General features: G+C 35.2%; 1 protein-coding gene across 11 annotated transcripts in view; it reads left to right on the top strand.

Annotated features, from left to right (window-relative positions):
* rbfox3b (RNA binding fox-1 homolog 3b) overlaps positions 1-26,555 on the top strand; it is a 314,331-nt gene that overhangs the window by 280,685 nt on the left and 7,091 nt on the right. For 10 of the 11 annotated variants that reach the window (XM_051106640.1, XM_051106644.1, XM_051106639.1 and 7 more), the window contains 8 exons: positions 5,302-5,355; positions 8,780-8,872; positions 10,399-10,459; positions 10,540-10,593; positions 16,867-16,999; positions 17,306-17,345; positions 21,829-21,887; positions 24,788-24,866. In XM_051106640.1, the coding sequence (XP_050962597.1) occupies positions 5,302-5,355; positions 8,780-8,872; positions 10,399-10,459; positions 10,540-10,593; positions 16,867-16,999; positions 17,306-17,345; positions 21,829-21,887; positions 24,788-24,866 (573 nt within the window). The remainder of the gene's footprint in view (positions 1-5,301; positions 5,356-8,779; positions 8,873-10,398; positions 10,460-10,539; positions 10,594-16,866; positions 17,000-17,305; positions 17,346-21,828; positions 21,888-24,787; positions 24,867-26,555) is intronic. The other variant, XM_051106641.1, reaches the window with a different exon arrangement.

Here is a 26,555-nt window from a genome sequence, read left to right as displayed (position 1 = left end):
AGAAGCAGATGACTTGAGCAAAAGTCTCCATTTAATCTCATTGAAATCTAGAAGCAATTAAGACTTTAATTAGATCTTATTTGTGAATTTTCTTCCTAGACTGAGTGTTTCTGGATCTTATGATAAGAAATCAGTGACCATAGAAAAGATCTTTTCCTCAAGAGACTTCAAAGAGTTCATTGTTTTGCCTCAGACGTTTCTCCTAATATCTGTTAGGTCACAGAAAATGTATATGGCAGCAAGATTTTTAATTTTTAAAGAATTTGTTAAGAAATATTTGAGTTCCTATTAAGATCTCTGACTTTTGATTGCATACTTTGGTTTCTTGGCAAATCTGAGCGCAGTTTAAGATGTTATTGAGATCTTTTCAGAAACTCTGGAGGAGAAATGTGAAACTACTGGGTCTTTTTTAGGAGAAACAGAAGATTTTAGCAAAAGTCTCCATTTAATCTCACTGAAATCTAGGAGAAGCAACTGAGACTTTAAAGACTTCTTATTTGTGATTTTTCTTTCTAGACTGAGTGTTTCTGGACCTTATGCTAAGAAAACACAATCAGAAGAAAGACCTTTTGCTTTTAGGCGACTTAAAAGAGTTCAGTGTTTTGGCTCAGATGTTTCTCCTAAAATCTTTTTTTCTCAGGAGAAACATGTGAGAAGCAGGAATCTTCAGCAAATGTTTCCGTTCGATCATTCATTCAAGCTCATCACTGTCTAAGAGAAACAACTGAGATTTTAAGAGATGTTGTGTGATTTTTATTTCCTAATTGCAGTGCTGTTAATAAAGATGAAGGCTTTCTGAAGTTTGAGACGTTGTAGACATCTCTTTTTAAACTTTAGAAGCTCTAGAAGTCTCCATTTCGTCTTGCTGAAATCTAGGAGAAACAGCTGAGATTTTAAAGAGGTCTCATTTGTAAATTCTCTGTTAAAAGAGAAAGGAGATCTCTTTCATGTATCAGTATAATCTCAGATGATTCTCCCAAAAACAATTTGGAAGAGAAATATCCAGATAAATGGCAGAATTTGGGTTCATATTGAGATCTCTGACTTTTAATTGCAGACTTTGGAGTCTTGTCAAATCTGAGCACAGTCTGAGACATCATTGAGATCTCTTCTGAAACTCTAGAGGAGAAATGAGGGATTGCTGGGTTATTTTTTCTCAAGAGAAACATTTGAGAAGCAGGAATCTTTAGCAAAAATTTCTGTGCAGTCTTTCATTTAATTGTATTGCTGTCTAGGAGAAACAACTGAGATTTTAAGAGATTTCTTGTAATTTTTCTTTCATAATTGTAATGCTGTTAATGAAGATGAAGGCTTTCCGTATCTGAAGTTTGAGTTCTTTTCTGAAAATCCAGTAGCTGAAGACTCCATTTCGTCTTGCTGAAATCTAAGAGAAACAGTTGAGATTTTAAAGAGATTTATGATTTTCCCTTTCAGTTTGAGTATTTCTAAATTTTATGATGAAAGATCATTGGAGATCTCTGTTATGTCTCATTATAATCTCAGATGATTCTTCTAAAATTTGTCTTGAGAAAGAAAATGCAGATAGGTGGAGTTCATATTGAGATCTCTGACTTAGATTGCTCACTTTGGAGCCTTGTCAAATCTGAGCATGGTTTGAGACATTATTGAGATCTCTCCTAAAGCCTTACAGGAGAAATGTGAGATTACTGGTGATTGTTTTTCACAGGAGAAACAACTAAGAAGCAGGAACCTTCAGGAATATTTTCTGTTTGATTTTTCATTTAATATCATTGCTGTCCAGCAAAAACAACTGAGATTTTAAAAGATCTCATGTGTGATTTTTCTTTTCTAATTGCAGTGCTGTTAATGGAGATGAAGGCTTCCCGAATCTTTGCTTCTCATGTCTAGCGATTTATTCCTGACCTCTCCTCTCTCACACAAACAGCTAATTAACATAAGCATGTAGTCTGATTAGCGTTGACCCCATAACCCAGTCTATTCATGCTTTTTTTGTAGCCGGTGTCTGTAGACAAATGCGCCTGCTCTTGATCCTATTAGCACTTCCAGTGTCATCACTCTCCATCCAGCACAGCGCTCGCAGAGGTTTTATTTTCTACCGCAGTGGCCAAATGATGGCGATGCAGCATGCTTGACAGGGTAATTACTTTTAATGAAATAATATGACTATCGCAGGCATCAATTAAAAGCCGCCCTCACTCTGCGCTCATTAGAGGGGTTTGCGCTCGTCCCTCATCCCTCCGCTTTCTAACGATCCAAACAGCACGGAAGCTAAATCGAAGATTGGTGAACGTTTCCCCCCTTGGGAGCAATGGCACACAACAACAGCGAGAGAGAGAGAGAGGAAAAAGGAGCTTGTCATCAGTAAAAGACAGAAAGAACAGGCTGTACACACACACACTGTTCTGTTTATCTTTATAATAATAAAAATAAAATGTGGACATAATAAAATTGCCTGCTTTACCCATTTTTTTTCTTTTCCCCTCTTTCAGGGACGCTGTCAGGCCTCTGGTGAGAACTCACGCCAGAGACCTCAAATACATCACATTAGAAACCTCACACCACAGAAATCTAATGAAAAAACCTCATGCCAGAGACCTCACTGCAAAAACATCATATTAGAAACCTCACACCACAGACTTCTAAATGAAAAACAGAAAAACCTCACCCCAAAGACCTCACTGCAAAAACATTGTATTAGACACCTCACACCACAGACTTTCTCACACCACATGAGAAACCTCTCATGATAGACCTCATGCCAGAGATTTCACTCAAGAGACTCCAGATACTTCACATTAGAAATCTCACACGACAGACTTTTAATGAAAAACCTCACCTGGTAGACCTCAAAACAGAGACTGCATATGCCTCACATTAGAAACCTCACGCCACAGACTTCTACTGAAAAACCTCATGCCAGAGACCTCACTGCAAAAACATCAGAAAGCTCACTCTGCAGACTTCACATGAGAAACCTCATACCAGAGACTCTGTATACATCACATTAGAAACCTCACGTGACAGGCTGCTAATAGATACCTCACCTGAGAGACCTCATGCCAGAGACCTCCCTGCAAAAACATCATATTAGCAACCTCACAACACAGAATTCATATGAGAAACCTCACATGATAGACCTCATGCCACTTCAAAAGCATAGCATTAGAAACCTCACACAGCTAAAACCTTGCATGAGAGGCCTCACGTCAGAGACCTCACTTTAGAGACTTATGATACATCACATTAGTAAATCCAGCGCCAGAGACTTTTAATGGAAGAACCTCACAATAGACATTATGACAGATAACTCGGTCCAAAAACATCACAGAAACCTCACGCCAAAGAATTCACATGAATATTAGAAAGCTCACACCAAAGAATTAACATGAGCAACCCTGACATGATAGACCTCACGCCAGAGACCTCACTCCAAATACATCACATTAGAAACCTCACACCAGAGTCTTCTAATGAAAAACTGACAAAACTCAGTGAGAGACCTCACCCCCAAGACCTCATTGAAAAAAACGTCATATTAGAAACCTCACACCAAAGAATTCACATGAGCAACCTCACATGATAGACCTCACGCCAGAGACCCCACTTCAAAAACATCACATGAGAAACCTCACAAGATAGACCTCGCTCCAGAGAACTCACTCCAAAAACATCACATTAAAAATCTCACACCAGAGACTTCAAATGAAAACTGAAAAAACTCACCTGAGAGACCTCACCCCAAAGACCTCACTACGAAAACGTCATATTAAAAACCTCACACCAAAGAATTCACATGAGCAGCCTCACAAGATAGACCTCACTTCAGAGAACTCACTTCAAAAACATCACATTAGAAACCTCACGCCAGAGACCTCTAATGAAAAACTGAAAATAACTCATTTGAGACCTCACCTCAGAAACCTCAGTACAAAAAACGTCATATTAGAAAGTTCACACCAAAGAATTCACATGAGCAACTTCACATGATAGACCTCACGCCAGAGACCTCACTCCAAAAACATCACATGAGAAACCTCACATGATAGACCTCACGGCAGAGACCTCACTCCAAAAACATCACATTTTAAACCTCATACCAGAGACTTCTAATGAAAAATTGAAAAAACTCACCTGAGAGACCTCACCCCAAAGACCTCACTGCAAAAACGTCATATTAGAAACCTCACGCCATAGACTTCTACTGAAAAACCTCACGATAGACCTCACTCCAGAGACTCGATAAACATTACATTAGAAACCTCATGCCACAGGCTTCTAATGAAAACCTTACTTTAGAGACCTTGCACCAGAGACCTTACTTCAAAAAAATCACATTAGAAACCTCACACCGGAGACTTCTAATGAAAAACTGAAAAAACTCACCTGAGAGACCTCACCCCAAAGACCTCATTGAAAAAATGTCATGTTAGAAACCTCACACCAAAGAATTGACATGAGCAACCCCACATGATAGACCTCACACCAGAGACCCCACTCTAAAAACATCACATGAGAAGCCTCACACCAGAGACCTCACTCCAAATACATCACATGATAGACCTCACTCCAGAGAACTCACTCCAAAAACATCACATTAGAAACCTCATGCCAGAGACTTCTAATGAAAAAATAAAAAAAAAAAAAAAAACTCACCCCAAAGACCTGACTGCAAAAACATATTATAAACCTTACACTGACAATTTCACATGAGAAACCTCACCTGATAGACCTCATACCAGAGACCTCACTTCAAAAACATCACATTAGAAACCTCATGCCGGAGACCTCATTACAAAAACATCAAATTTGAAATCTCACACCTCAGACTTATATTGAAAAACCTCACATGATAGACCTCAGTCCAGAGACTCCATATACATCACATTAGCAACCTCACATCACAGGCTTCTAGTGAAAACCTCACCTGAGAGACCTCACGCCAGAGACCTCTCTCCCAAAAACATCACATTAGAAACCTCACACTACAGAGTTCACATTATAAACCTCACGCCAGAGTCTTCAGACACTTAATAATGCTGCGGAATGAGATTATAGCAACAGAATTGCAAAAGTTTTTCACAATCTAAACTCTGGAAAAGTTGTTTTATGAAGCCTGCAGTGGGAAGCATCTAACATGTCCTGTGTGTTATGTAATTTCCAGTTTGCCGGATGTGTGATGTTATTATTTCATCCCAGGTTTCGAGCCCCACTTTCTCATGGACACAGAGGCTCCTAATCGATTTATCTCTCTCTCATTCCCGTCTTCATCTTGCTTTTCTCTCCCTCGCTCTCTGTGTCTCTCGCTCTCCTTTTCTGCAGCAATTTGGGAAGATCTTAGACGTGGAGATTATCTTTAATGAAAGAGGATCAAAGGTATGAATGACGCTTGCTTTCTTCTTCTCTGTGTTTGTGTAGCCGCGATCTTTCACGTTCTCTTCTGAACTCTTTATTGGCTTAGAGACGCCGGTTTGATCTTCCTCGAGTCAGATTAAAGACTATAAAGTCAAAGAACAAAACAGACACGGCAGTGCACATAATCAGAGCGCTGGTTCAGGATAGAGGTCTTCACACTGATCCACTGTTTGTTCAGACCAAAGATAGAATAAAGCACAAACTACAGAGCCGCTAATGTTCACTTCAGTATTAGTCACGTCAAAATTAGTATTATTATTATTTCTTGTAATAGAAAGTACTTAAAAATAAAAAAAAATAAATATTTCAACCACTGCCTAAAAATAACGATATGTGTCGATCATTGACCTGTAGGGACATGTTGTCGCATGGGAAATGGGAACCATCCAAAAACAGTTTGTTACAGGGTATTTCATACCTTTTCAGACAGGGTTATTAACTTTAACTAAAACGTAATAATAATAATAATAATAATAATAATAAAAAAAAAAACAACTTACTTTTATTTGGAATAAAGCTAATATGTAATATATATTGTATATAATATAAATTATTAGAAATTCTAAAAAAAAGTGTTGAACCTGAATAGTAAATTAAACATAAATAAATAAATAAAATGAAAACTATTTAAAATTTAAATATATATATATTGATTAATAAATCTATAATAGTGCATAGAATTTAAATTGTTGGGAAAATGAAAAAAAAAAAAAACTAAAATATCAAACATACTAAAATAATATACTAAATGTCATACTAATAACATTGAAATATCTTTTTTTTTTAATTTACAGTAGATTTTAATCAATGAAATAATATTAAATAATAAATTACCTATATTATAGGTTATGCAATTGAAATGATTGCAGTTTCATTATGTAGTTACTCTTAATGAGTAACAATAAATGAATAAATAAATAAATAAATACATTTTCGTTCATTCAAATAAAACTAATAAATTATAAATATGAACAAAAAAAAAATAAAATGTAAATATTAGATGAAAAATTTTAACTAGACAAAGTTAATTAAAAATTACAAACAATAATAAATAACAAATAAATAAATAAATAAATAAATAAATAAATAAATAAATAAATAAATAAATAAATAAATAAATATGTAAGTAAGTAAAACTGGACGCTTTTTTAATTAAACCTGAGTAGTAATATTAAAAATAAATAAATAAATAAATAAATAAATACATAAATACATATTTAAAAAAAAGTAAATAAATAATAAGCAGATTAAAAAAAATACAAAAAAAAAAATAAAATAAAATACTGAATACTGAAAATAAAATAAAAGAATAAAAAACATATAAGTAATACTAAAAGTTCTTAACCAAGATTTTAACTGATGAAATACATAGAGACTCTTAAAGTATGTCAGTGTGGTTTTATTGTGTCAACTAGCCCCAGTCTCCCGTACAGCTATCTACTGATTGAAGCTTTAACCCTGTTTAACCATAAAGTTTTATATGGGGTCTCTAACAGGAATATTGTTCACAGAGACTTTTCAAAAGTGATATCAAGTTGCAATCATGACATATCGAGCTGATGCTTTAATGTTGACTATAATGTTTGAGTTCCCTCTCTGACCGCAAACAGGTGTATGCTGGAGTGAACATGGCAGTGTTTCTGTCTGTCAGCAGTGAGTGTTTGGTGTGTAATCGTGTCCTCCGTCCCCCACAGCTAGATAAGATGAAGATGACAAGCGTTCACTGCAGTGTGCCCTACAAAGCCCATTACCCATGATGCCTAGCTGTCCCCACCTCCAGCGTTGCTGTATAATGAAGCCACCGGCCCATTAATAAACAATCTATTTTCTAAGCAGCAGCAATTTGCATTCAATATGTTTGTCCCTTTTGAAAAATGAGCTGTGTTTTAGGCCTCTGTGTAAGCTCATTATAGCGTGATAAAACAGAGCAGATGCAGGCGTGTGAGATGTCCACAGGACTCGTGCGGCCCTCCGTTTATTCCTTTATCTCTCTTACTGAGATATTTAGATGAAGTTCCTGTCTGATATAAACCCACCCCTCGAGCTGCCAGTAGCTCATCCTGTATTAGCCAAACAGCTTCGGTCCATCATCTGTAGCCCCACCCCCTCTTCACTCCTATTGGACAGTGTGTCATGATGACACCAAACCATTTTTTACACTACAGCACTGAACCACTTATTAGACCATGGGTTGAGGCAGACAGTATGATAAAATATGTTGCATTAGAAATGTCATATGATATATTTGAATATTAAATCAAATAATGAATTATGTATGTGTATATATATATATATATATATATATATATATATAGTTAGTTCGTTTTTTTTTTTTTTATTTACTGAAAAAACTCAATCAAACAGTTTTTAACCAGAAATAAAATATTATATAGTAATTTATATATAAACAATATATTTACTTTATGTATTTTTTGTGTAATTTAAAATTGTTTAAGATGTGAAATGTATTTATGTATATATATATATATATATAAATTATATTTTTATTACAATTTTTAATGAAATTGTAAATTATAATACTTTAAATATATTACTATAAAATAAATTAGAATAAATGATCATTAAATAATTTATATATAAATTACACATAATATACTTTTTAAAATAAATATATATATATATATATATATATATATATATATATATATGAATATATATATATGAATATTTTTAATAAATTAATAAATTAAAAAAAAAATAACAAATTGTATTCTAACTATAAGAGATAGAAAAATTATCATTCAGTAACTAATTTCTATATAAATTACACATAACAGTATATTTAACATATACTGTACATATTATTATTATTTTTTTTTTTACTATGTACCTTTAAATTGTACTTTTTACATTAAATTTGACATATTTTAGTGTTTGAAAATTGTGCTTAATTTGCACAGTTTGCTGATATTATTATCATACTTTATCCCTGATTTGAAATGTGTTATTAATATGCAATTTCGACAAACAGTTTCGTAGATTGCAGCCTTCCTTAAGTAGGAGTTTTGAATGCTTGACTAAAAATATTGGTGGAATATGTTAAGAATGTGCCGTCGAGTGAACTGACTCGGTTTAAAGCTTTTTTAGTCTCTTTTAAAACTCTGAATAAAGTGACATTTCACACATGTGACATTCTGAAAGAGGTTTAAAGGTATTAAATGTTCTTTCTGTCACTAACATGAGCTGAATGAATCTCTTCACACAGACTGTGCATCTGCTGCTTTCTCTGCTGCTGTTTTACTGTAATGTGTCTCTGTAACCCTCCTGATCATGTTCTTCCTCTCGTGGGCTCCTGACTTTCTCCAAACCCCTTCAATGCTGTTTCTCTCTTTCTCTCCTCCTGCTTCACTCCATGCGTCTGCAGGGCTTTGGCTTTGTAACTTTTGAAACGAGCACAGACGCAGATCGCGCACGGGAGAAACTAAACGGTACAATCGTAGAAGGACGTAAGATCGAGGTGCTTTCCTTTTCCCCTTCTCTCCTTCCTCCTTTCCTGCCTGCTGACCTCATTTCCTGTTTTCATCCTAAGATACCCCAGCATCTGCACGATACCTGTCTGAGTTTTTGTGTGTTTGGGATGTCCAAAAGAAATATTCTGGGTTAAATACAACGTATGCTCTATTGACAGTTGCTGTCACAAAAGAAATATCTTCAGGTCATAATTCACCACATGATAAAAAGAAAGAAAAGGAAATTATATTTTGTATATTTTTGTATAAATGAAGCCTGTCTTAGAATTTTTACATTTATTGTGACGAGTTTAATTAATGTTTAAAAAAAAAAAAAAAATTCCCCTTAATTACTGTAATGCCAAAAATCTCATTCTCAAGACTATACAGTAAAAAAATGTATTTAATATTTATGTAAGTGTTATTGATTTAGTATTAATTTAACATGTATTATATGTTTTATGTTATGTTATGTTATATTATGTTATATGTTATGTTATGTTATGTTATGTTATGTTATGTTATGTATTATATTTCTAGAAAATTACCAGAATATTTCTATTGGATCTGAAGCTGATTGTAAGTATAGAAATAGCAAAATGAGAAATAGCTAAATGAATTAAATAAGTGTAATTATTTTTGTATTATATTTATTATATTATATTATATTATATTATATTATATTATATTATATTATATTATATTATATTATATTACATTATATTATATTATATTAAGCTGTATATTATATAAGCTGAATCTGTAAAATATTTATATATTTCTATAAATATTTATCATTTAATTTTAAATCATTTAAATTAGTGTAATTTAGTATAATTTAATTTTAAGTATTGCTTTTATATTATTTGTGTTTTTTTTTTAATGAAAATATATATAAAAGCTAAATCTGTAAAATATTTATAAATCATTAAACATTTCCCCCAAAGATCTCATTTGAATTACAATATTTCAATTAATTTTAATTGTAATTATTTTTAAAGAGTAATTATATAGTATTCATTGTATATAATTATTATATTATATTATATATCATATTATATATATATTTTCTCTCTCTCTCTCTCTCAGAGTCAGTTGAATCTGTTGGATGTACAGCTGAATCTGTTAAATAAAATAGCTGAATTATTGTATTCATTATTTTCCACCATCTTTTATTGGTTAATGTACAACTGTATTAAAACACACTTGTGTTTCAGATCAAAGTGTTGGTTACTTTTGTCGTTCATGAAGGGTCATGTCCATTGCTTGTGTATGTTATCAATTCAAACCATTTATTAAATCATAAACACCAAAAACTTCAGAAATTGAGCAAAGTAAGTGAATATAATAACACTTACTGTAAAGTGTGGTATGCATGGCTCAGAACAAAAGAGATGCATTGTGGGTGATTACAGGAAGAGCAGAGGGGTATTACTCGCATGTTTGCATGAATGCAGTATTCGTATGCATGTGTTTATGTATGTTTCTGCGGTGTGCTCACATCTCTCTCTCTCTCTCTCTCTCTCTCTCTCAGGTGAACAACGCCACGGCAAGAGTGATGACGAATAAGAAAGTAGTAAACCCATACACAAACAGTAAGAGCTGCTCTCTGTTACGCGTTTGACCAAGTGATGCGGGATCCGCTCACACTCATGTCTGTCCTTTGTTTCTGCAGGCTGGAAACTCAATCCGGTGGTAGGAGCTGTGTACGGACCAGAGCTTTACGCAGGTGAGGAAGAGACTCGCTCTATTCTGTCGTCTCACACACCTGTTTACACAAAAATGATGGACAGATGAATGGTTGCAGTGGCATTGCTATCCAGTTGCTATAGTGTTCTGACTGGTTGCTAGGATGTTGACAGGTTGTTCTAACTGGTTGTTAGGGTGTTGCTAGGGTGTGCTGACTGGTTGTTAGGGTGTTGTTAGTTTGTTCTAAATCGCTGCTAGGGTTAGATAAATACTTGTGATGATGTATGTTGTTATGCAGTTGTTATGCAAGTGTCCAGACTGGTTGCCAGGGTTTTGCCATGGATGGATGGATGGATGGATGGATGGATGGATGGATGGATGGTAAATAGATAAATGGTTGTCATGATGTTGCTATTCCGGTCTAAAGTTTTCTGACTGGTTGCCAGGGTGTTGCTAAGGTGTTCTGACTGGTTGCTAGAATAATAGATGGATAGATGGGTGATAGATTGATAAATGGTTGTCAAGGTGTTGCTATTCTGGTGCTAAAGTGTTATGTTTGGTTGCCAGGGTGTTGCTAGTGTTCTCTCACTGATTACTAGGATGATAGATAGATGGGTGATAGATGGATAAATGGTTGTCAAGGTATTGCTATTCTGGTACTAAAGTGTTCTGATTTGTTGCCAGGGTATTCCTAGGGTGTTCTGACTGGTTGTTAAAGTGTTCTGACTGGTTGCCAGGGTGTTGCTAGGGTGCTCCGAGTAGTTGCTATAATGGTAGATGGATGGATGGTAGATAGATAAATGGTTGTCAAGGTGTTGCTATTCTGGTGCTAAAGTGTTCTGACTGGTTGCCTGGGTGTTGCTAGAATGCTCTGACTGGTTGCAAGAATTATAGATGGATAGATTGATGACAGATAGATAAATGGTTGTCAAGGTGTTGCTATTCAGGTGCTAAAGTGTTCTGATTGGTTGCCTGGGTGTTGCTAAGGTGTTCTGACTGGTTGCTAGAATAATAGATGGATAGATGGGTGATAGATAGATAAATGGCTGTCAAGGTGTTGCAATTCTGGTGCTAAAGTGTTCAGATTTGTTGCCAGTGTGTTGCTAGGGTGCTCTGAGTAGTTCTGTAATGGTAAATGGATGGATGGTAGATAGATAAATAGTTGTCATGGTGTTGCTATTCTGGTGCTAAAGTGTTCTGGCTAGTTGTCAGGGTGTTGCTAGGGTGCTTTGACTGGTTGCTGGAATAATAGATGGATGATAGATAGATAAATGGTTGTCATGACGTAGCTATTCCGGTGCTAAAGTGTTCTGTCTGGTTGCCAGGGTGTTGATAGTGTTCTCTGACTGGTTACTAGAATGATAGATAGATGGATAAGAGGTTGTCAAGGTACTGCTATTCTGGTACTAAAGTGTTCTGATTTGTTGCCAGGGTTTTCCTAGGGTGTTCTGACTGGTTTCTAAAGTGTTCTGACTGGTTTCTAGAATAATAGATGGATTGATGGATCATAGAGAGATAAATGGTTGTCAGGGTGTTGATATTCCAGTGCTAAAGTGTTCTGATTGGTTGCCAGGATGTTGAAAGTGTGTAATCACTAGTTGCTAGAATAATAGATGGACAGACAAATGGATGGATGTTTGATAGATAAATCATTTTTGTGTTGTTGCTATTCTGGTGATTAAGTGTTCTGAGTGGTTGCCAGGGTGTTGTTAGGGTGCCTTGACTGGTTACTAAGGTGTTCTTACCGGTTGCTACTGTAATAGATGGGTGGATGGATGGATGGTAGATAGATACAGTAAATGGTTAAGGCGTTTCTATCCCATTGTCAAGTGTTCTGACTGGTTGCTAGGGTGTTGTTAGGGTAATAGATGGCATCATTTAAACGCTGCAGGAAGACACACACACATTAGTGCAGAGGTGTGATCAGCAGTAGTGATGTTTGTCATGTTTGTGTTGTTATTGACTCACTGCAGATGTATTAGGGGCTCGGTCCCGTCCGGGCCGATGCGGGGTTAAATGTCTCGCTCAGAGGCGCAGTGCTGATGTCAGTGATTTCCCACTTTATGGACGTGAAGCCGAGAGCGCTGCGTTTGCACTCCTCAACCGCCAATCCAGCGGCACCAATAAAACGACTCACGCTAGCGTGATATTAGCGAAACTCGATGCCACGTTGGTTTCCATTCCCAATAAAGGCACAGGCTGTTGAACACGGCATAACCGCTGCTGTAATTTATGGCAGTCAGATGGTGGTCGTATCATTAGCGCTGCTAGTTAGCTCTGGGCTCCATTTGATTAGCAGTCACGGATCACATTTCTTTTAAAAGTCTTCGGTGGCACAAATGAAGAATTTGGCGCGGAGTAATTGGCTTTAGTTCGTTTCGCGCACTCTGTTTTGAGTTCATTCTGATTTGCCCTCGAGTCTCGATGACTGTAAAAGTCTTTCATAAGGAAAATGAAATGACATTAGAGCTCAGCAGAACTATATGCTAACACACAACACTGACAGCTAATTCACCACAACATACGGGGTTGCAGATCCAGATAACGATCAATAGATAGATAGAATGTAAATCTATGGTACTTGAGAGCACTTTAGAGAATACTATGGTAATACTATTATATGATTTTTAAAACCTTTTTCAGTCTTTTTTTGTTACTGTAGACAGTATAAAGTGAGTGAACTAGAGAGTGTGTGATGTCTGTGTGTGTGAGGAGAGAAGCGTCCAGTCACACTTATCAGATTGTCTGTACTATGGATGGATTTAGCGAGTGCCTCAGATTAGCTTTCGTGTAGCAGAATGAAAGCGCTTGGGTGAGCGATTCTGGCAGTGTAATAGAGCAGCGACACACACACTCGTGGGGGGGTTTCTCTGTCTTTACTGCTGTCTGTATGAAGATGAGCAGCTACTGTTTCATCATGAGGAAGTTTAGGGTCAGTCTCAGAGCTCCACCGTTACACTCGACCCTCTAAATACCGTGGCTCTTCTCCGGGGTGTGTGTTCCCTCGTCTGCTGCTGAGACATGCTTTATCAGGACTAAACGTCAGCATATGTTCAGCATTTGGCTGTCAGCCTGCGCTCAGCATCACAGACATCAGTCTGCCGCTAACATGCTCAGGAAAAGTGTTCCCATCATCAAGGAAATTACGTCATCATATCTACTCTCGCTTATCAATCTGTTCTGGACAAGAAGCATCATCAAATCATAATAGGAGTATCATAAGGACAGCATATTAGTCATATAATTACTTTTAATAATTAGTGTAATTAATTTACTTTTATATACTAGGTCAAAAGTTTATATACACCTTGCAGAATCTGCAAAAAGTGGCTCTTATTAAAACATCTGTGGATCATTCAGGTAACAGCACAGTATTGAGTATCTAGTGTATGTTTTTGAAGGGGGACATTTTTAATAAATTCAGCTATTATTTTCTCTTGTGTACTAAAACTTCTTTTACGTTAAACATCTTACTCAGGTCAGTACTAAATAAAAAATGACATGCGTTTTGTATGATCCCTCTTATTTGGGTAAAATAATTAACATTTTGCAGATTCTGCAAGGTGTGTGTAAACTTTTGGCTTCGACTGTATAATTGCTTATAATAACAAATGTAATTAATTTACTGTTATATACTATTTATTAGAGCTAATACTAATTACTGCTTTTGTCTTGTTTGTGGTTTGACAGTCTCTGGTCACTGTCTGCATTTGTTACAGTAAGGAGCAACGTCTGCAGGCATCACTTGTGTGTGTGTGTGTGTGTGTGTGTTTTTGTGTGTGTATTATGAGGTCACATGCAGGTGTGTTTTATTGAGGTTTTTTTTTGTGTGTGTTTGGGAGTATTGTAAGGTGATGTGCGCTGATGGAAGCCTTTGTGGCGCCAGATTCTTCATTCTTCTTTGTTGTTTGCAACCCAAACCTTCCCATGAGCCTCTAGTGATGAGTGTGAGGTAATGAGCTCAGAGAGTATCCTCTCTGGATCAGTTGCTCCGCTGCCGCGATCGCTCTCTGTGTGTTTGGCACTGCTGATGGAAACGTAGACGCTGAAGATCTGTTCAGATGACTTTGACGAATGCAGAACAGCAGCGCTCGTAGTGATAATGCCCAACTTGGCTCTTATTAAAATACTTTTACATACACTTTTACAGTGAGAATCACAATAAATAAACTTGATGTATATCAGGAACATTGCCATCAATCCTGTCATTTATTCTGCAACACACGCACACACACAATAAAAACACACTTTTAAGCTCCTAAAAGCTAATAAAAAGCACCTAAAGGAGTAAATGATGACACATTTTTGCAGATCTCTTTCTTTAAGCTTTCGTATAGTTTCTGTGAGTCTGGACTGATCCGGTCTGAAGTGTCTTAATGAGTGTAGATGAGCTCTCTCATTGTTACTCGGCACGTTAAGGAGATAACGAAGCACTTGCCGTTGATTTGATTAATCTGCGTCTATTCCCCCGCATGTGGATTACTCACTCCAACTCCTCACAACAAGAAGCATTAAATGCCATCAAACGGCTGAGCGGCTGCTTACGAGTCCTTCAGAACTGGACTAACTGTCCTTTCACTGACTGTGTGTGTTTTTATGTCTTTCTCTCTTTTTTTCTGGTGTTTTGTGCCACAGCATGTCAGCTGGTTTGATGAATGTGTTTTTATTGAGGCAGTGTAGCCTATCGCCTGCTCATTATCAGCTTCATTTACATATATCAAACGACACGGATGCCTGTACAGCAGCAGCATAAGCAGAGAGATGCTTTTGAGGAGTTGAACAATATTGTTCAATTCTTACCTTGTTATAGAAAATTCTATAATAATTATATGTTACATTATTGTTGGACAGATACAAAAAAAGGGAGTAAAGTGATCCTAATTCTGTTTTGTTCTTTTGTTTTGTGATTCATTGATGAGTCCTGGTAAACTCAGACATTTTTGTGAAGAATTAAACCATCTTGATATCAACCTAATAAACATTGTACTGTATGGCTAGTCAAACAGATTTTTATAAACACAAACTAAAAACATTTGGTCGCCAGTAAAATGAATAAAAATAAGGAAAAATGTTAACTATAAATGGCCAGTATAATGGGTAAAAATAAGAAAAACATGGTATAAAATACTTTTGTTGGTCAATAAAATTGGTTTAAAAAAAGAAAAAGGGAAAAAAAACTTTGTTGGCTAATATATTGGGTAGAAATAATAAAAAACATGGTATAAAAATACTTTTGTTGGTTAAAAAAAAAAAGGAAAAAATACTTTTGTTGGCTAATATATTGGGTAAAAATAATATTAAAAAATAAAAATATGTTTGTTGTACAATAAAATTGGTTGAAAAAAGAAAAAGGAAAAAAAATACTTTTGTTGGCTAATATATTGGGTAAAAATAAGAAAAAAATTGTTAAAACTTTTTTGGTCAATAAAATTGTTAAAAGGGGGGGGGGGCATTAATTGGTCAATAAAACTTGTACATTTGTAGGACAATAAAATGGTTAAAAACGGGGGGGGTATAAAAGGTATAAAAATTTTGATAAAATAAAAAAAAAAAAAAGAATAAAATAAAAAAGCTAATATATTTTAATTTTTAGCTAATATATTGGGTAAAAATAATAAAAAATAATTTGTTGGCCAATAAAATTGTTGAAAGAAAAAAAGTGGGAAAAAATAATTTAATGTAATTTAATAATTTAAATTGGTAAAAATAAGAAAAGAATGGTAAACAAAATACATTTGCTAGCCAAATATAAATAAATAAACAAACAAACAGTGTTTAGAAAGAAAGAAAGAAAGAAAAAGATATAATGGTATAATAATGGTATAAAAATAATTTTGATAAAATAAAAAAAAAAAAAGAATAAAATAAAAAAGAAATTGTTAGCTATGTTTTGGATAAAAGTAAGAACAGAAATAGTATAAAATGTGCATGGTATAAAAATACTTTTGTTGGCCAATACAATTTTTAAAAGAAAAAAGGAATAAAAAATGTAGAAAAAAATGATTGGTGAGTAATATTGGTAAAAATAAGAAAAGAATGGTATACGAAATACTTTGCCGAGATACTTTTGATAGCCAATAATATAGGTAAAAATAAGAAAAATAAAACAGGTGAAAAAAGAGACAAGATCACAGAGACTTGAGGGTGTAAGAAGGAAGAGACCACCTAGCAAATGCACAAAATACCCTATCAACATGAGTTTTGTATATGCAAGCAGCACTCAGATTCTCTGTGTATTTTGATTCTCTTATTGTGTTATAGAGTTATAAACACCATTGAACAGGAGTTGCTGAGGTTTGTGCTCTGTTTGCAGTGACTGGTTTCCCGTATCCCGCGGCAGGAGGGACGGTGGCGTACAGAGGCGCTCATCTGCGGGGCAGAGGTCGTGCCGTTTACAACACCTTCCGTACGGCTCCTCCTCCTCCACCCATCCCGGCGTATGGCGCGTGAGTCTCACCTGCTTCACCACTCACTCGCTCATTTGCATTTCAGGTTTTTTGAGCAAATATTGATCTGTGCAATAGTAATTAAATCAACTGCTACATAATTAATGAAATTAAAATGATCAGTTGACAGCTGTATTTGGATGTGATGTTGTCCTGCTTCATAGCAGTGGTTTTCAGCTGCATCTCTCTGCACCAAAGTCATTTATTTCTCCTAGTCACATGATTTTATTCCTGATGCAGCAGTTTTCATGCTCATATCTGTGATTGGTGCTGTTAAAACGCTCTCATTGTGTCTGTCTATTACAGGGTGGTGTATCAGGACGGATTCTACGGCGCGGAAATCTACGTGAGTAACTTTTGTTTCTTGTGGGAAGAGAGCAGAGTGTAATTCCAGTCCAGGATCTCTGGCGTCGATTAAGTGACGCCTCGCTTGTGCCAGGAAACCTGACAACCCAATTCTAGATTCCCTTCAGTCACCACAAACTCACAGTTTGGCAAAGGAGCAAAGCGATCTCCATGTCCTCCAACTTCAGTACGCACACACACAAAATCATGCTTTTATAACTCCAAAACATTTGTGCGTTTATCCAAAGCAAACTGCATTGCAATTAAGGTATACGTTTTATCAGTTCATGCATTCACTGGGAGTCGAACCCGTCATTTTGGACCTTGGCTTTTTTACAGTTTGAAAAAAGGAACAGAAATTGAAAACATGATTTGCGTAAACAGCAGTATGTCGTAAAATGCTGAAAACTGAACAAATTTCACTACAGTTTAGTGTGCCTATTTTTTCACCAAAAAGGAGTGAAAATTAAGGTAAAAACGTTGGTGGCCAATAAAGTGGATTAAAAAAACCTTCAACAAAATACATTTAGTTGCCAGTAAAAAAAAAAAGAAAAAAAAAAGAAAAAAGGCTTCTGTTGGTCAATACAATTGGTAAAATAAATTAGAGGGGAAATACATTTGGTATCGGTAAAAAAAAAAAAAAAAGACACTTGCTAACCAATAAAATTAGTAAAAAGAAGAAGAAACTGTGAAAATGTTACATTTGGTGGGCATTAAAATGGGTAAAAAGAAGGGGGAAAGTGGGGAACAAAATATATACAGTGGCCAGTAAAATTTGTAAAAATAAGAAAAATAACTGTAATAAATTACATTTGCTGGCCACAAAGGGGGGCAAAATAATGAAAAAGAAAAAAAAAAGATTTGGTGGGCAATAAAATTGGTAAAAATATGAAAGAATGGTAATTCATGAATAAATAAATTAACATATGAACAAACGACATGTACTAGCCAGTAAAATGGGTAAAAATAAGAAGAAACTCTGGAAGTTACATTTGGCAATAAAATGTGTAAAAATAAAATAAATAAAATAAAACCATTGACATAAGAACATAAAGCAGTGGGAAAAAAATAGATTTGGTGGGCAATAAAATGTATAAAAAGAAAAGAATAAAATAAATTACATTTACTAGCCAATAAATGTAGTAAAAAGAAGAAACTGAAAAAGATACATTTGGTGAGCAATAAAATGGGTAAAAATAAAGATTTTTTTTTTTTTTATTGGTGGCTAGTAAAACTTAAAAATAAGAACAAAAAGCAGTGGGAAAAATACTTTTGGTGGCCAATGAAATGAGTAAAAAGGAGAAAAAAATATTTAGTGGACAGTAAAAAGTGGTGTTCAATTAAAATTCAGTAGTTGGCCAAAAAGGGGGCAAAATAAGGAACAAAAAAAAATTGGTGGGCAATAAAATGGGTAAAAAAAAAAACATTTATTGGCCAATAAAACTGTTAAAAAAGAGCATAAAGCGGTAGGGAAAAATATATATTTGGTGGGCAATAAAATTGGTTAAAATAAGAAAAGAATGATCAAATAAATTACATTTACCAGCCAATAAAACTGGTCAAAATAATAAGAAATTGTGGAAAAAGTTACATTTGGTGACAGTAAAATGGGTGAAAATAAGGGGAAAATTGTGAAAAATATACTCTTTGTGGCCAATAAATGAGTAAAAAAAAAAAAAAAAAAAGCTTCAACTGGGCGATAAAACAGGTGAAAAAGATGAGCTTACATTGACGAAGGGACATTTGTGTGTGTGCGCGTGTGTGCTTGAGTGGTTTGTTCATTGGAGGCTGTGGACCCTCAGTAGTGAGCGTTTTGTGGTTGGTCTGCAGTGAGTCACTGATAAGGTGAAGCGACTTCAGATAAACGGATTCATCTTCCCTCCGGCGCTGCTCTTCTCTCACACAAACACACACACACACACACACACACACACACACACATCTGTAAGGTGTTTCACATCTGTGTCACCCTGATAATGACACACTGACCCACAGTGACCCGCAGGTGCACAAACACATTCACACATACAGTACGCCTCTCTCTCCCATTCTCTTGTCTGTCTATCGTCTTTTCTTTTCTCTTATTCTTAGTTTTTTCAATCTTTTCTTCTCTTCTGTTTCTTTTCCTGCCGTTTTTCCCTCATCTCATCTCTTTTTCTCTTCTCTTTTCTTTTTTCTTTGTTGCTTTCTTTTTCTTATTTTCTTTTTTGTCTTTATTTTATCCTTTTCTCTTTTTCATGTTCTGTTCCTTTTCTGTCTTTTCTCTTTTTCTTCACTCTTTTCTTTTTCTCTTCTTCTTTCCTTTTTGTTTTCTTAAATTTTTCGTTCTTTCTCTACCGTTTCTTTCTTGCTTTTCAAATTTCACTTTGCTTCTTTTTATTTTCTATCTTTCTTCTGTTTCTTTTCCTTTTCTCTTCTGATCTTCTCTCCTCTCCTCTCTTCTCATTCCTCCCCCACGTTTTGTGCTCTCGTTATTCTCTCATTGTCTGTTCTCTCATCTTCAGCGGTGTGGTCTGTTATATTTAGCGTCGGGGCTCTCGGTGTCCTGATAAAGGCATGTTCTGTGTATTGGGCCGGAGGTGCTGACAGTCTGATTTATTACCCCGTGTGTTCGCAGGCGGGGGCTCCAATCAGCACAGTCCCCCAGGAAGTTCACCACGCCTGCTCCTCCTCACTTCCTGTCCCCAGGGGAGGGGTCACATGACCTCGCAATCCCCCGCTCAACCTCTAACCTGATTTCATTTCGCTTTCACTCACAAACTTCTCCCGATTCGAATTGTTTCCGAGTGACGGGAAACCCAGCCCTTCCCGTAGCGTTCGAGAGTCTCCGTGTGCTCGTTTCGCCAGCGTACAAGCCATTCTGTGCTGACTGTCTCAAATTCTCCACTCAATAAACTTTCTGTGCCCGATTTAAATGCGGCATACATTATCAATGGAGGCCTTCCAGCATCTCAAATATAAATCACCAGTGTTATCGTGTGTTGCAGCGCCTCCCAGTGGCGCCTCGCGGTCGCTCATGGGCGTTCTGTGTTTGTCGGGCCGGAGAATGTAAAACAGCGACTGTTCTCGTTCTGACGCTCTGATTAATGTGTGTTATTAGCGATCTGCCTACAGACAAATGAGCTCGACTCCACCTCAGAGTCTCTGCTGATTATGATACAAGCGGCAAATCAACAGAATCTGCTCTGTTTTAGAGAGAAACCAACAAGAACCAAGACAGATGTGTTTCAAAACCTATAAAGATGGCATCTGAAGGCATCGTACCCACACTTCTGAAGCTACTGGGCTGCAGAATTAACCCTATAATAGTCAGAAAAGTCTCATTTCTAAAAATGGAACAGTTTATTGAACCTTTAGACAAAATACGGAAGTAAAAGTGTGCATGCGTTTATTATTGAGTATCATATTTGATACACCAGGCTTTTATGGCTCATATAGTATGATATAGTGATAATATGGAGGAAAAACACTTATTCAGAAGCCCAAACTGAGCAAAAATATGCCTTTTGGTTCCGAAAAGAAAGTCATTCGGATTTGTATCATTAATCAGTGACATCTTTATTACAGACTGCTTACACAAAATGACATACACTACCGTTCAAAAGTTTGGGGTCAGTAAGACTTGTAATAGTCTTTAAAAAAAGTCTCTTATGCTCATCAAGGCTGCATTTATTTGATTAAAAATATAGAAAAAAAAAAAAAAAAAACAGTAATATTGCAAAATGTTTTTACAATATAAAGTAATGTTTTTTATTTTAACATACATTAAAATAGAATTTATTCCTGTGATGAAAAGCTGAATTTTTATCAGCTGTTACTCCAGTCTTAAGTGTCACATGATCCTTCAGAAATCATTCTAATATGCAGATTTATTATTAGAATGATCAATGTTGGATAATATCAACAGTTTTGCTGCCAAATATTTTTTGTAACCTGTAATTTTTTTTTCAGGATTCTTTCATGAATAACAAGTTTAAAAAGTACAGTGTTTATTCAAAATATAAATATTTTATAACAATGTAAATTATTTATTATTAACTTTTAATAAACTTTTAATTATTAGCTTAATACATCCTTGGTGAATTAAAAAAAAAAAAAAAAAAAAAGAAACAATAAAAATGTACTGACCCCAAACTTTTGAACGGTAGTGTAAATAACAGTTTTCTCTCTAAATCCCCACACTGTGAAATGCATATTTTCCAGTTTACAAAACATTTTGAGTCACAAATACTAAAAAAATTTGAAACGCCATAAAAACCCTTGTCAGACCAACAAAATTGTCCCAAATGTTGTCCCAACATGTCAAACACAGTTAACTGAACAAAGAGTTTCATATTGTTGAAATGTTAGGGCTTTGTGGGATTGCAGCATGAATAAATTATGCAGTTACTGTTATTGGATTATTGTTTTGCTGTTTGCTGACAAACTTTTTGTTGTTGTTTGTCTGTTTTGTGTTGATCTTTTTGTTATTTTTGTGTTTTCAGGGTGGATATGCGGCGTACAGATATACTCAGCCTGCGACGGCTACAGCGTACAGCGACAGGTACGAGCTCATTGAGATAAATTGATCTTTTGAAAAAAAAAAAAATCTATTTAGCTTCAATTTGTGTTTATTTTTATTTTAGGATTAGTCATTTTAGTATGTAACCATTTATTTTATCATTGTATCAATTGTTTTTATTTTAGGGCCCTATGAAATCTGTTTTAATTTTTCCCAAATTCTGTTTTTTTTTTTTCAGTTTTTTTTTTTCTGGATTCCGTTTTTTCCGTTTTAATTTTTCTTAACTTCTTTTTAATGGTAAATTCAATTTTATTGGTCAAAGATCATGTATAATTAATTAAAATCATGAAACGTATACAATTTCACATCAATTTAATGAAGGTTTAACAAAAATGACATGTTTAGGGCCCTAAAAAATGTTTTATTTTTTCTCATCATGTTTTATTGTTATCAAATTCTGTGTTTTAGCATGTTTAATTATTTGAATGCATGCATAATTTATATGTTGTGTGATTATATCCTAAAAATAATGTTTGTTTCATTTTAGTAGTGTAGTACTAGTAGTAATATATTTCTGGCACAATGTGTTCAAGTTAAACCGGACTTTTATTGTGACGGGTTGCCATGTCTACCTTTACATTTCTGTGTGTATGTGATATTTCAGTCAAATGCTGAAATCACCACAAGCTTCAGGCGCACTTCAGTGTGTAGTAAACAAAACCGCTCGTCTGCTCCATTCATTAAAACAGAGACACGCTGAACATGCAAGATTCACATTTAAATGGTATTTTTGTGGCGTAATATTTACAGATACTAGTCCATACTGCGGTTTGATTTAAGTGTAATGACCTACTTTTGATTAATTCATTCAAACTTTGACAAATTACGTGACGTTCCGCGTTATTCAGTAAATTCCGTTTTTATGACTGGATTTCGTGATTCTGTACACGTTTTCCACATTGCGGAAATCATAGGACCCTATTATTTATTTAATTGTTAAATGTATCTTTTTTTAAAATGTCACTGCTCATTCTCCATAGCACTGGCACGTTTTGCTATTTCAACATTTTTGTTTTACAATTTAAACTGTGTTATTTTAGTGTAGTTACAGTATGTATGAATAATTTGATCATTTATTAGTGTCTATTAATATAATTCGTTTCTTTTTTTATATTTTCATTTTTTGTTTTTAATTTCAGTTTAGGTTTTAAAACATTTCTTATGTGCTTTTGTCATTTCTGTTGTTTGCAGCTTTTTTTTAATGTCTCTAATTTACATTTATTTCAGTTTTATTTTTAGTCATTTTAGTGCTTGAGCTTATTTCTCTTCAACGACTTTTCAATTTTCATTTAAGTTTTCCATCTAATTTGTTTCAGCTTTATTTCACATGAGGCGAAAATAAAATACAGCCTGTGTCTGTATAGCGAGTTTGAGTGAGGCAGCAATTTGCTAATGAGGAAGAGAAATAAACTTAAATCAAGACTTGTCACTGAAACCAGTTCACGGTTTTAATATGCAATTTTGCCTCGCAAGCAAACTTATGCTTATGCTGTTTTAAAGTATGTTTATATTTTTTTTTTTACTGGAGAACAAGACAATATACTGATCGCACACATTAATGAAATGTTTTGCGCTGTGCTGAAATCAGTGTTGTGCTTTCAAAGCAGGTTTCTTGCCAATCCAGACTGAGTCAGCACACTTAACGTCCAGTTTCTCACACACACACACACATTAAAGCGTATATATCTCTTACGGTAAAGCTGGCCTTTTCTCTCTCACCCTCCGTTCGTCTGCCGGAGCCGTTGCCCGCGGCCGAGAGCTTGTGTTTTCTTATCTGCTCTCTGCAGACCTTCATTTGCAAGCTGTATGTGGAGAAGAAGCAGAAGAGAGTGGAATATGTGCAATATATAAATGAAAGGAAATGACACGTGTTGTCCTTCCTGTGGAGGATTAGTTCCAAACCAGCGACACGAAGCCCGCGGCACCTCGTTTGCCTCCTTCACCTTTCTTTCCCTCGCTCATTATCTCTTTTCAGTCATTCTTTTGCTCTCATGCTTAATTTGTTTTCTTCAGTCTTCTCTTTTCTTGTCATTTACCTGAACATATTTCTTAGAAAAATAAAAACACTTTGTTTATAAAGGCCGTTCAGTAGAAAGTTCCCTTATGCAGACTAAAAAATGCTAAAAGCAAACAAAATTTGACTCTCTTATGAATCCTTTCACACCAAGTCTAAAAATGTTGATGCTGTTTCAGTATGCAAAAAGCCACAAAAATTCCAACACAGGTTCAATGAAAGAGAGTAAACTCCAAAAACTTCATACAATTCACTGCAGTTTGCAGCTGAAATGAACACTAGATCTCTCAAATTTGATTACGAGGCTTACTTTCATGCACAGGATTATGTTATGACCTCTAAACACTTTTGTAATACTGCTTGGTTCACATTTTGATGTTTGCATCAACTACCAGCTCCATATGTATGGCTTTTCTGACATGGTAAACTTGCTCGGTAGCGCACCTGGTACAGCACTCAAAAATTAAGTTTTGATGTATTTACGGTAGGAAATTTACGAAATATCTTCATGGAACATGATCTTTACTTAATAAACTAATGATTTTTGGCATAAAAGAAAAATCTATAACTTTGACCCATACAATGTATTGTTGGCTATTGCTACAGATACATCCGTGCTATTTACGACTTACTACTTACGGTCCAGGGTCACACATGGTTTGTTTTAGTATTTCACATGTTTGTTTATTTATTTATTTAGCTTTAATTTATATTTATATGGTTTGAGTACATTTTTGAAACCAAGTTTGGTGACGTTTCAAACTTATTGAGAATAGTTTTAGTGCACCTAGTGTATTTTGATTGGATATTTGAATCACATAACAGAAGTAAAATAGGTTGTAAATGCTGTTTCATGTTGTTTTTGCAGTTATGGGAGAGTCTATGCAACTACTGACCCATATCACCACACTATTGGCCCGGCAGCCACCTACAGCGTGGGGACCATGGTAAGATAAAACCCAGAAGAGTCAAAAACAACACATGAATGTATTGTGCACTTTGTCAGAATTGTATTAAGAATAGTTTCCTGTCTTTTTTGTCCAACGCATATGAGCCAGGTGTGTTTCTGTGAGTCGTTTTTCCATGACACGCTCCCTGACGAGAGGAAGTCAGTCGGTTAATGTCTGTTTTTAGCTAGCGTTTGCAGCTAACATCAAAGATGAAGGCACTAATGGGCCGTCAGAGTGAGGAGAGCTCGTCTCTTCTCCGCTGCGTCGTTTGCTCTCTATTTCCCCTAAATTAACGAGCATGTAACGCATGCAGCAGTGTGCCGTGGGACAGACTCGACTAAAGCAAGGAGATGACAGAGGATGGTTTATTTCCCACCACCTCTCTCTATCAGAAAGAAGAAAAAAGAAAACGACTCTTGTTTGGCACTCCGGCATGCATGCAATTTCTCAACGACGAGGATGTCAGCAAAACGCATTAAAACGAAATAAGCAAGAAAAAAAGAAGCAGTAGTAAACAGTTCCCCGGTGCAGCTGCTAGCTAAAAGCTTTCATTAATTAAGACGCTTTGTTTGAGACTCTCTTCATTTACTTAATTAAGACTGTGCCTGTACGCTTTTCTTTAATTCCTGCTTCCCTGCAAATTTCCTTCCTTGTTTCTTCATCAACAGTGAGAAAAATGACCCCATCACGGAGCCGAGAAGCCCCGTCAGTGGCTCTGTTCCAAAATGTAGTGAGCCGCCTGTCTACCGCTTACAAAAAGACTGTGTTCTTGTATTGAAAACTGCTATAAAGCACAATTTTGAACTACACAGTTGAAGTACTTTTAACCTGATACAACCTTACACAATTTTGGATAGATATTGCAGTGCATTATGGGATTGCATTGCAAAAACCCAGTTTTCATCCTCAGTATTTTTTTCTTGTTTTCCAATTAAGTTATTTAAAATAAAAGGTTAATATGAAGATAAAATGATGTTTGATGAGAAATTGATCTTAATTCTGTGAAATAATGCTTGAAATGAGAACAATTTGCATTTCAGTTTGAATTAATTAAATTTTTCTTAACCCATTGGCAGACATTTTTATCACTTAAGTTTGACCAGTTTTTCAGAAAATTAGTTATTTTATGTCATTATGCATTTTAAGCATATGCATCTTTATCAGTATTATGTGACCTGGAACACATTTTTTGAAATGCTTTCCATTGATGTATGGTTTGTCAGAATAGGACAATAGATTTGGCCAAGATACAACTATTTGAAAATCTGGAATCTGGGGTTGCAAAAACAAATAAAAAGATGAAGAAAATCGCCTTTAAAGTTGTCCAAATGAAGTTCTCAGCAATGCATATAACTAATCAAAAATTAGGTTTTGATATATTTACACAAATTTACAAAATATCTTCATGGAACATGATCTTTACTTAATATCCTAATGATTTTTTGGATAAAAGAAAATGTATATGTATTTTTGGCTATTGCTACAAATATACCCATGCTACTTATGACTGGTTTTGTGGTCCAGGGTCACATATTAGTTAAAGCTTAAATTAGCTTAAACTTTAAAAATAAATAAATAAATAAATTGCTGCCAAACGATTAATCGTGATTAATCACATCCAAAATAATAGTTTTTGTTTACATAATATTTGTGTGTACTGTGTATATATTTATTATGTATATGTAA

This window comes from Labeo rohita, chromosome 3 (assembly GCF_022985175.1).
Source record: "Labeo rohita strain BAU-BD-2019 chromosome 3, IGBB_LRoh.1.0, whole genome shotgun sequence".
NCBI classification, from domain to species: domain Eukaryota; kingdom Metazoa; phylum Chordata; class Actinopteri; order Cypriniformes; family Cyprinidae; genus Labeo; species Labeo rohita.
This window is presented reverse-complemented; position numbering and strand designations above follow the sequence as displayed.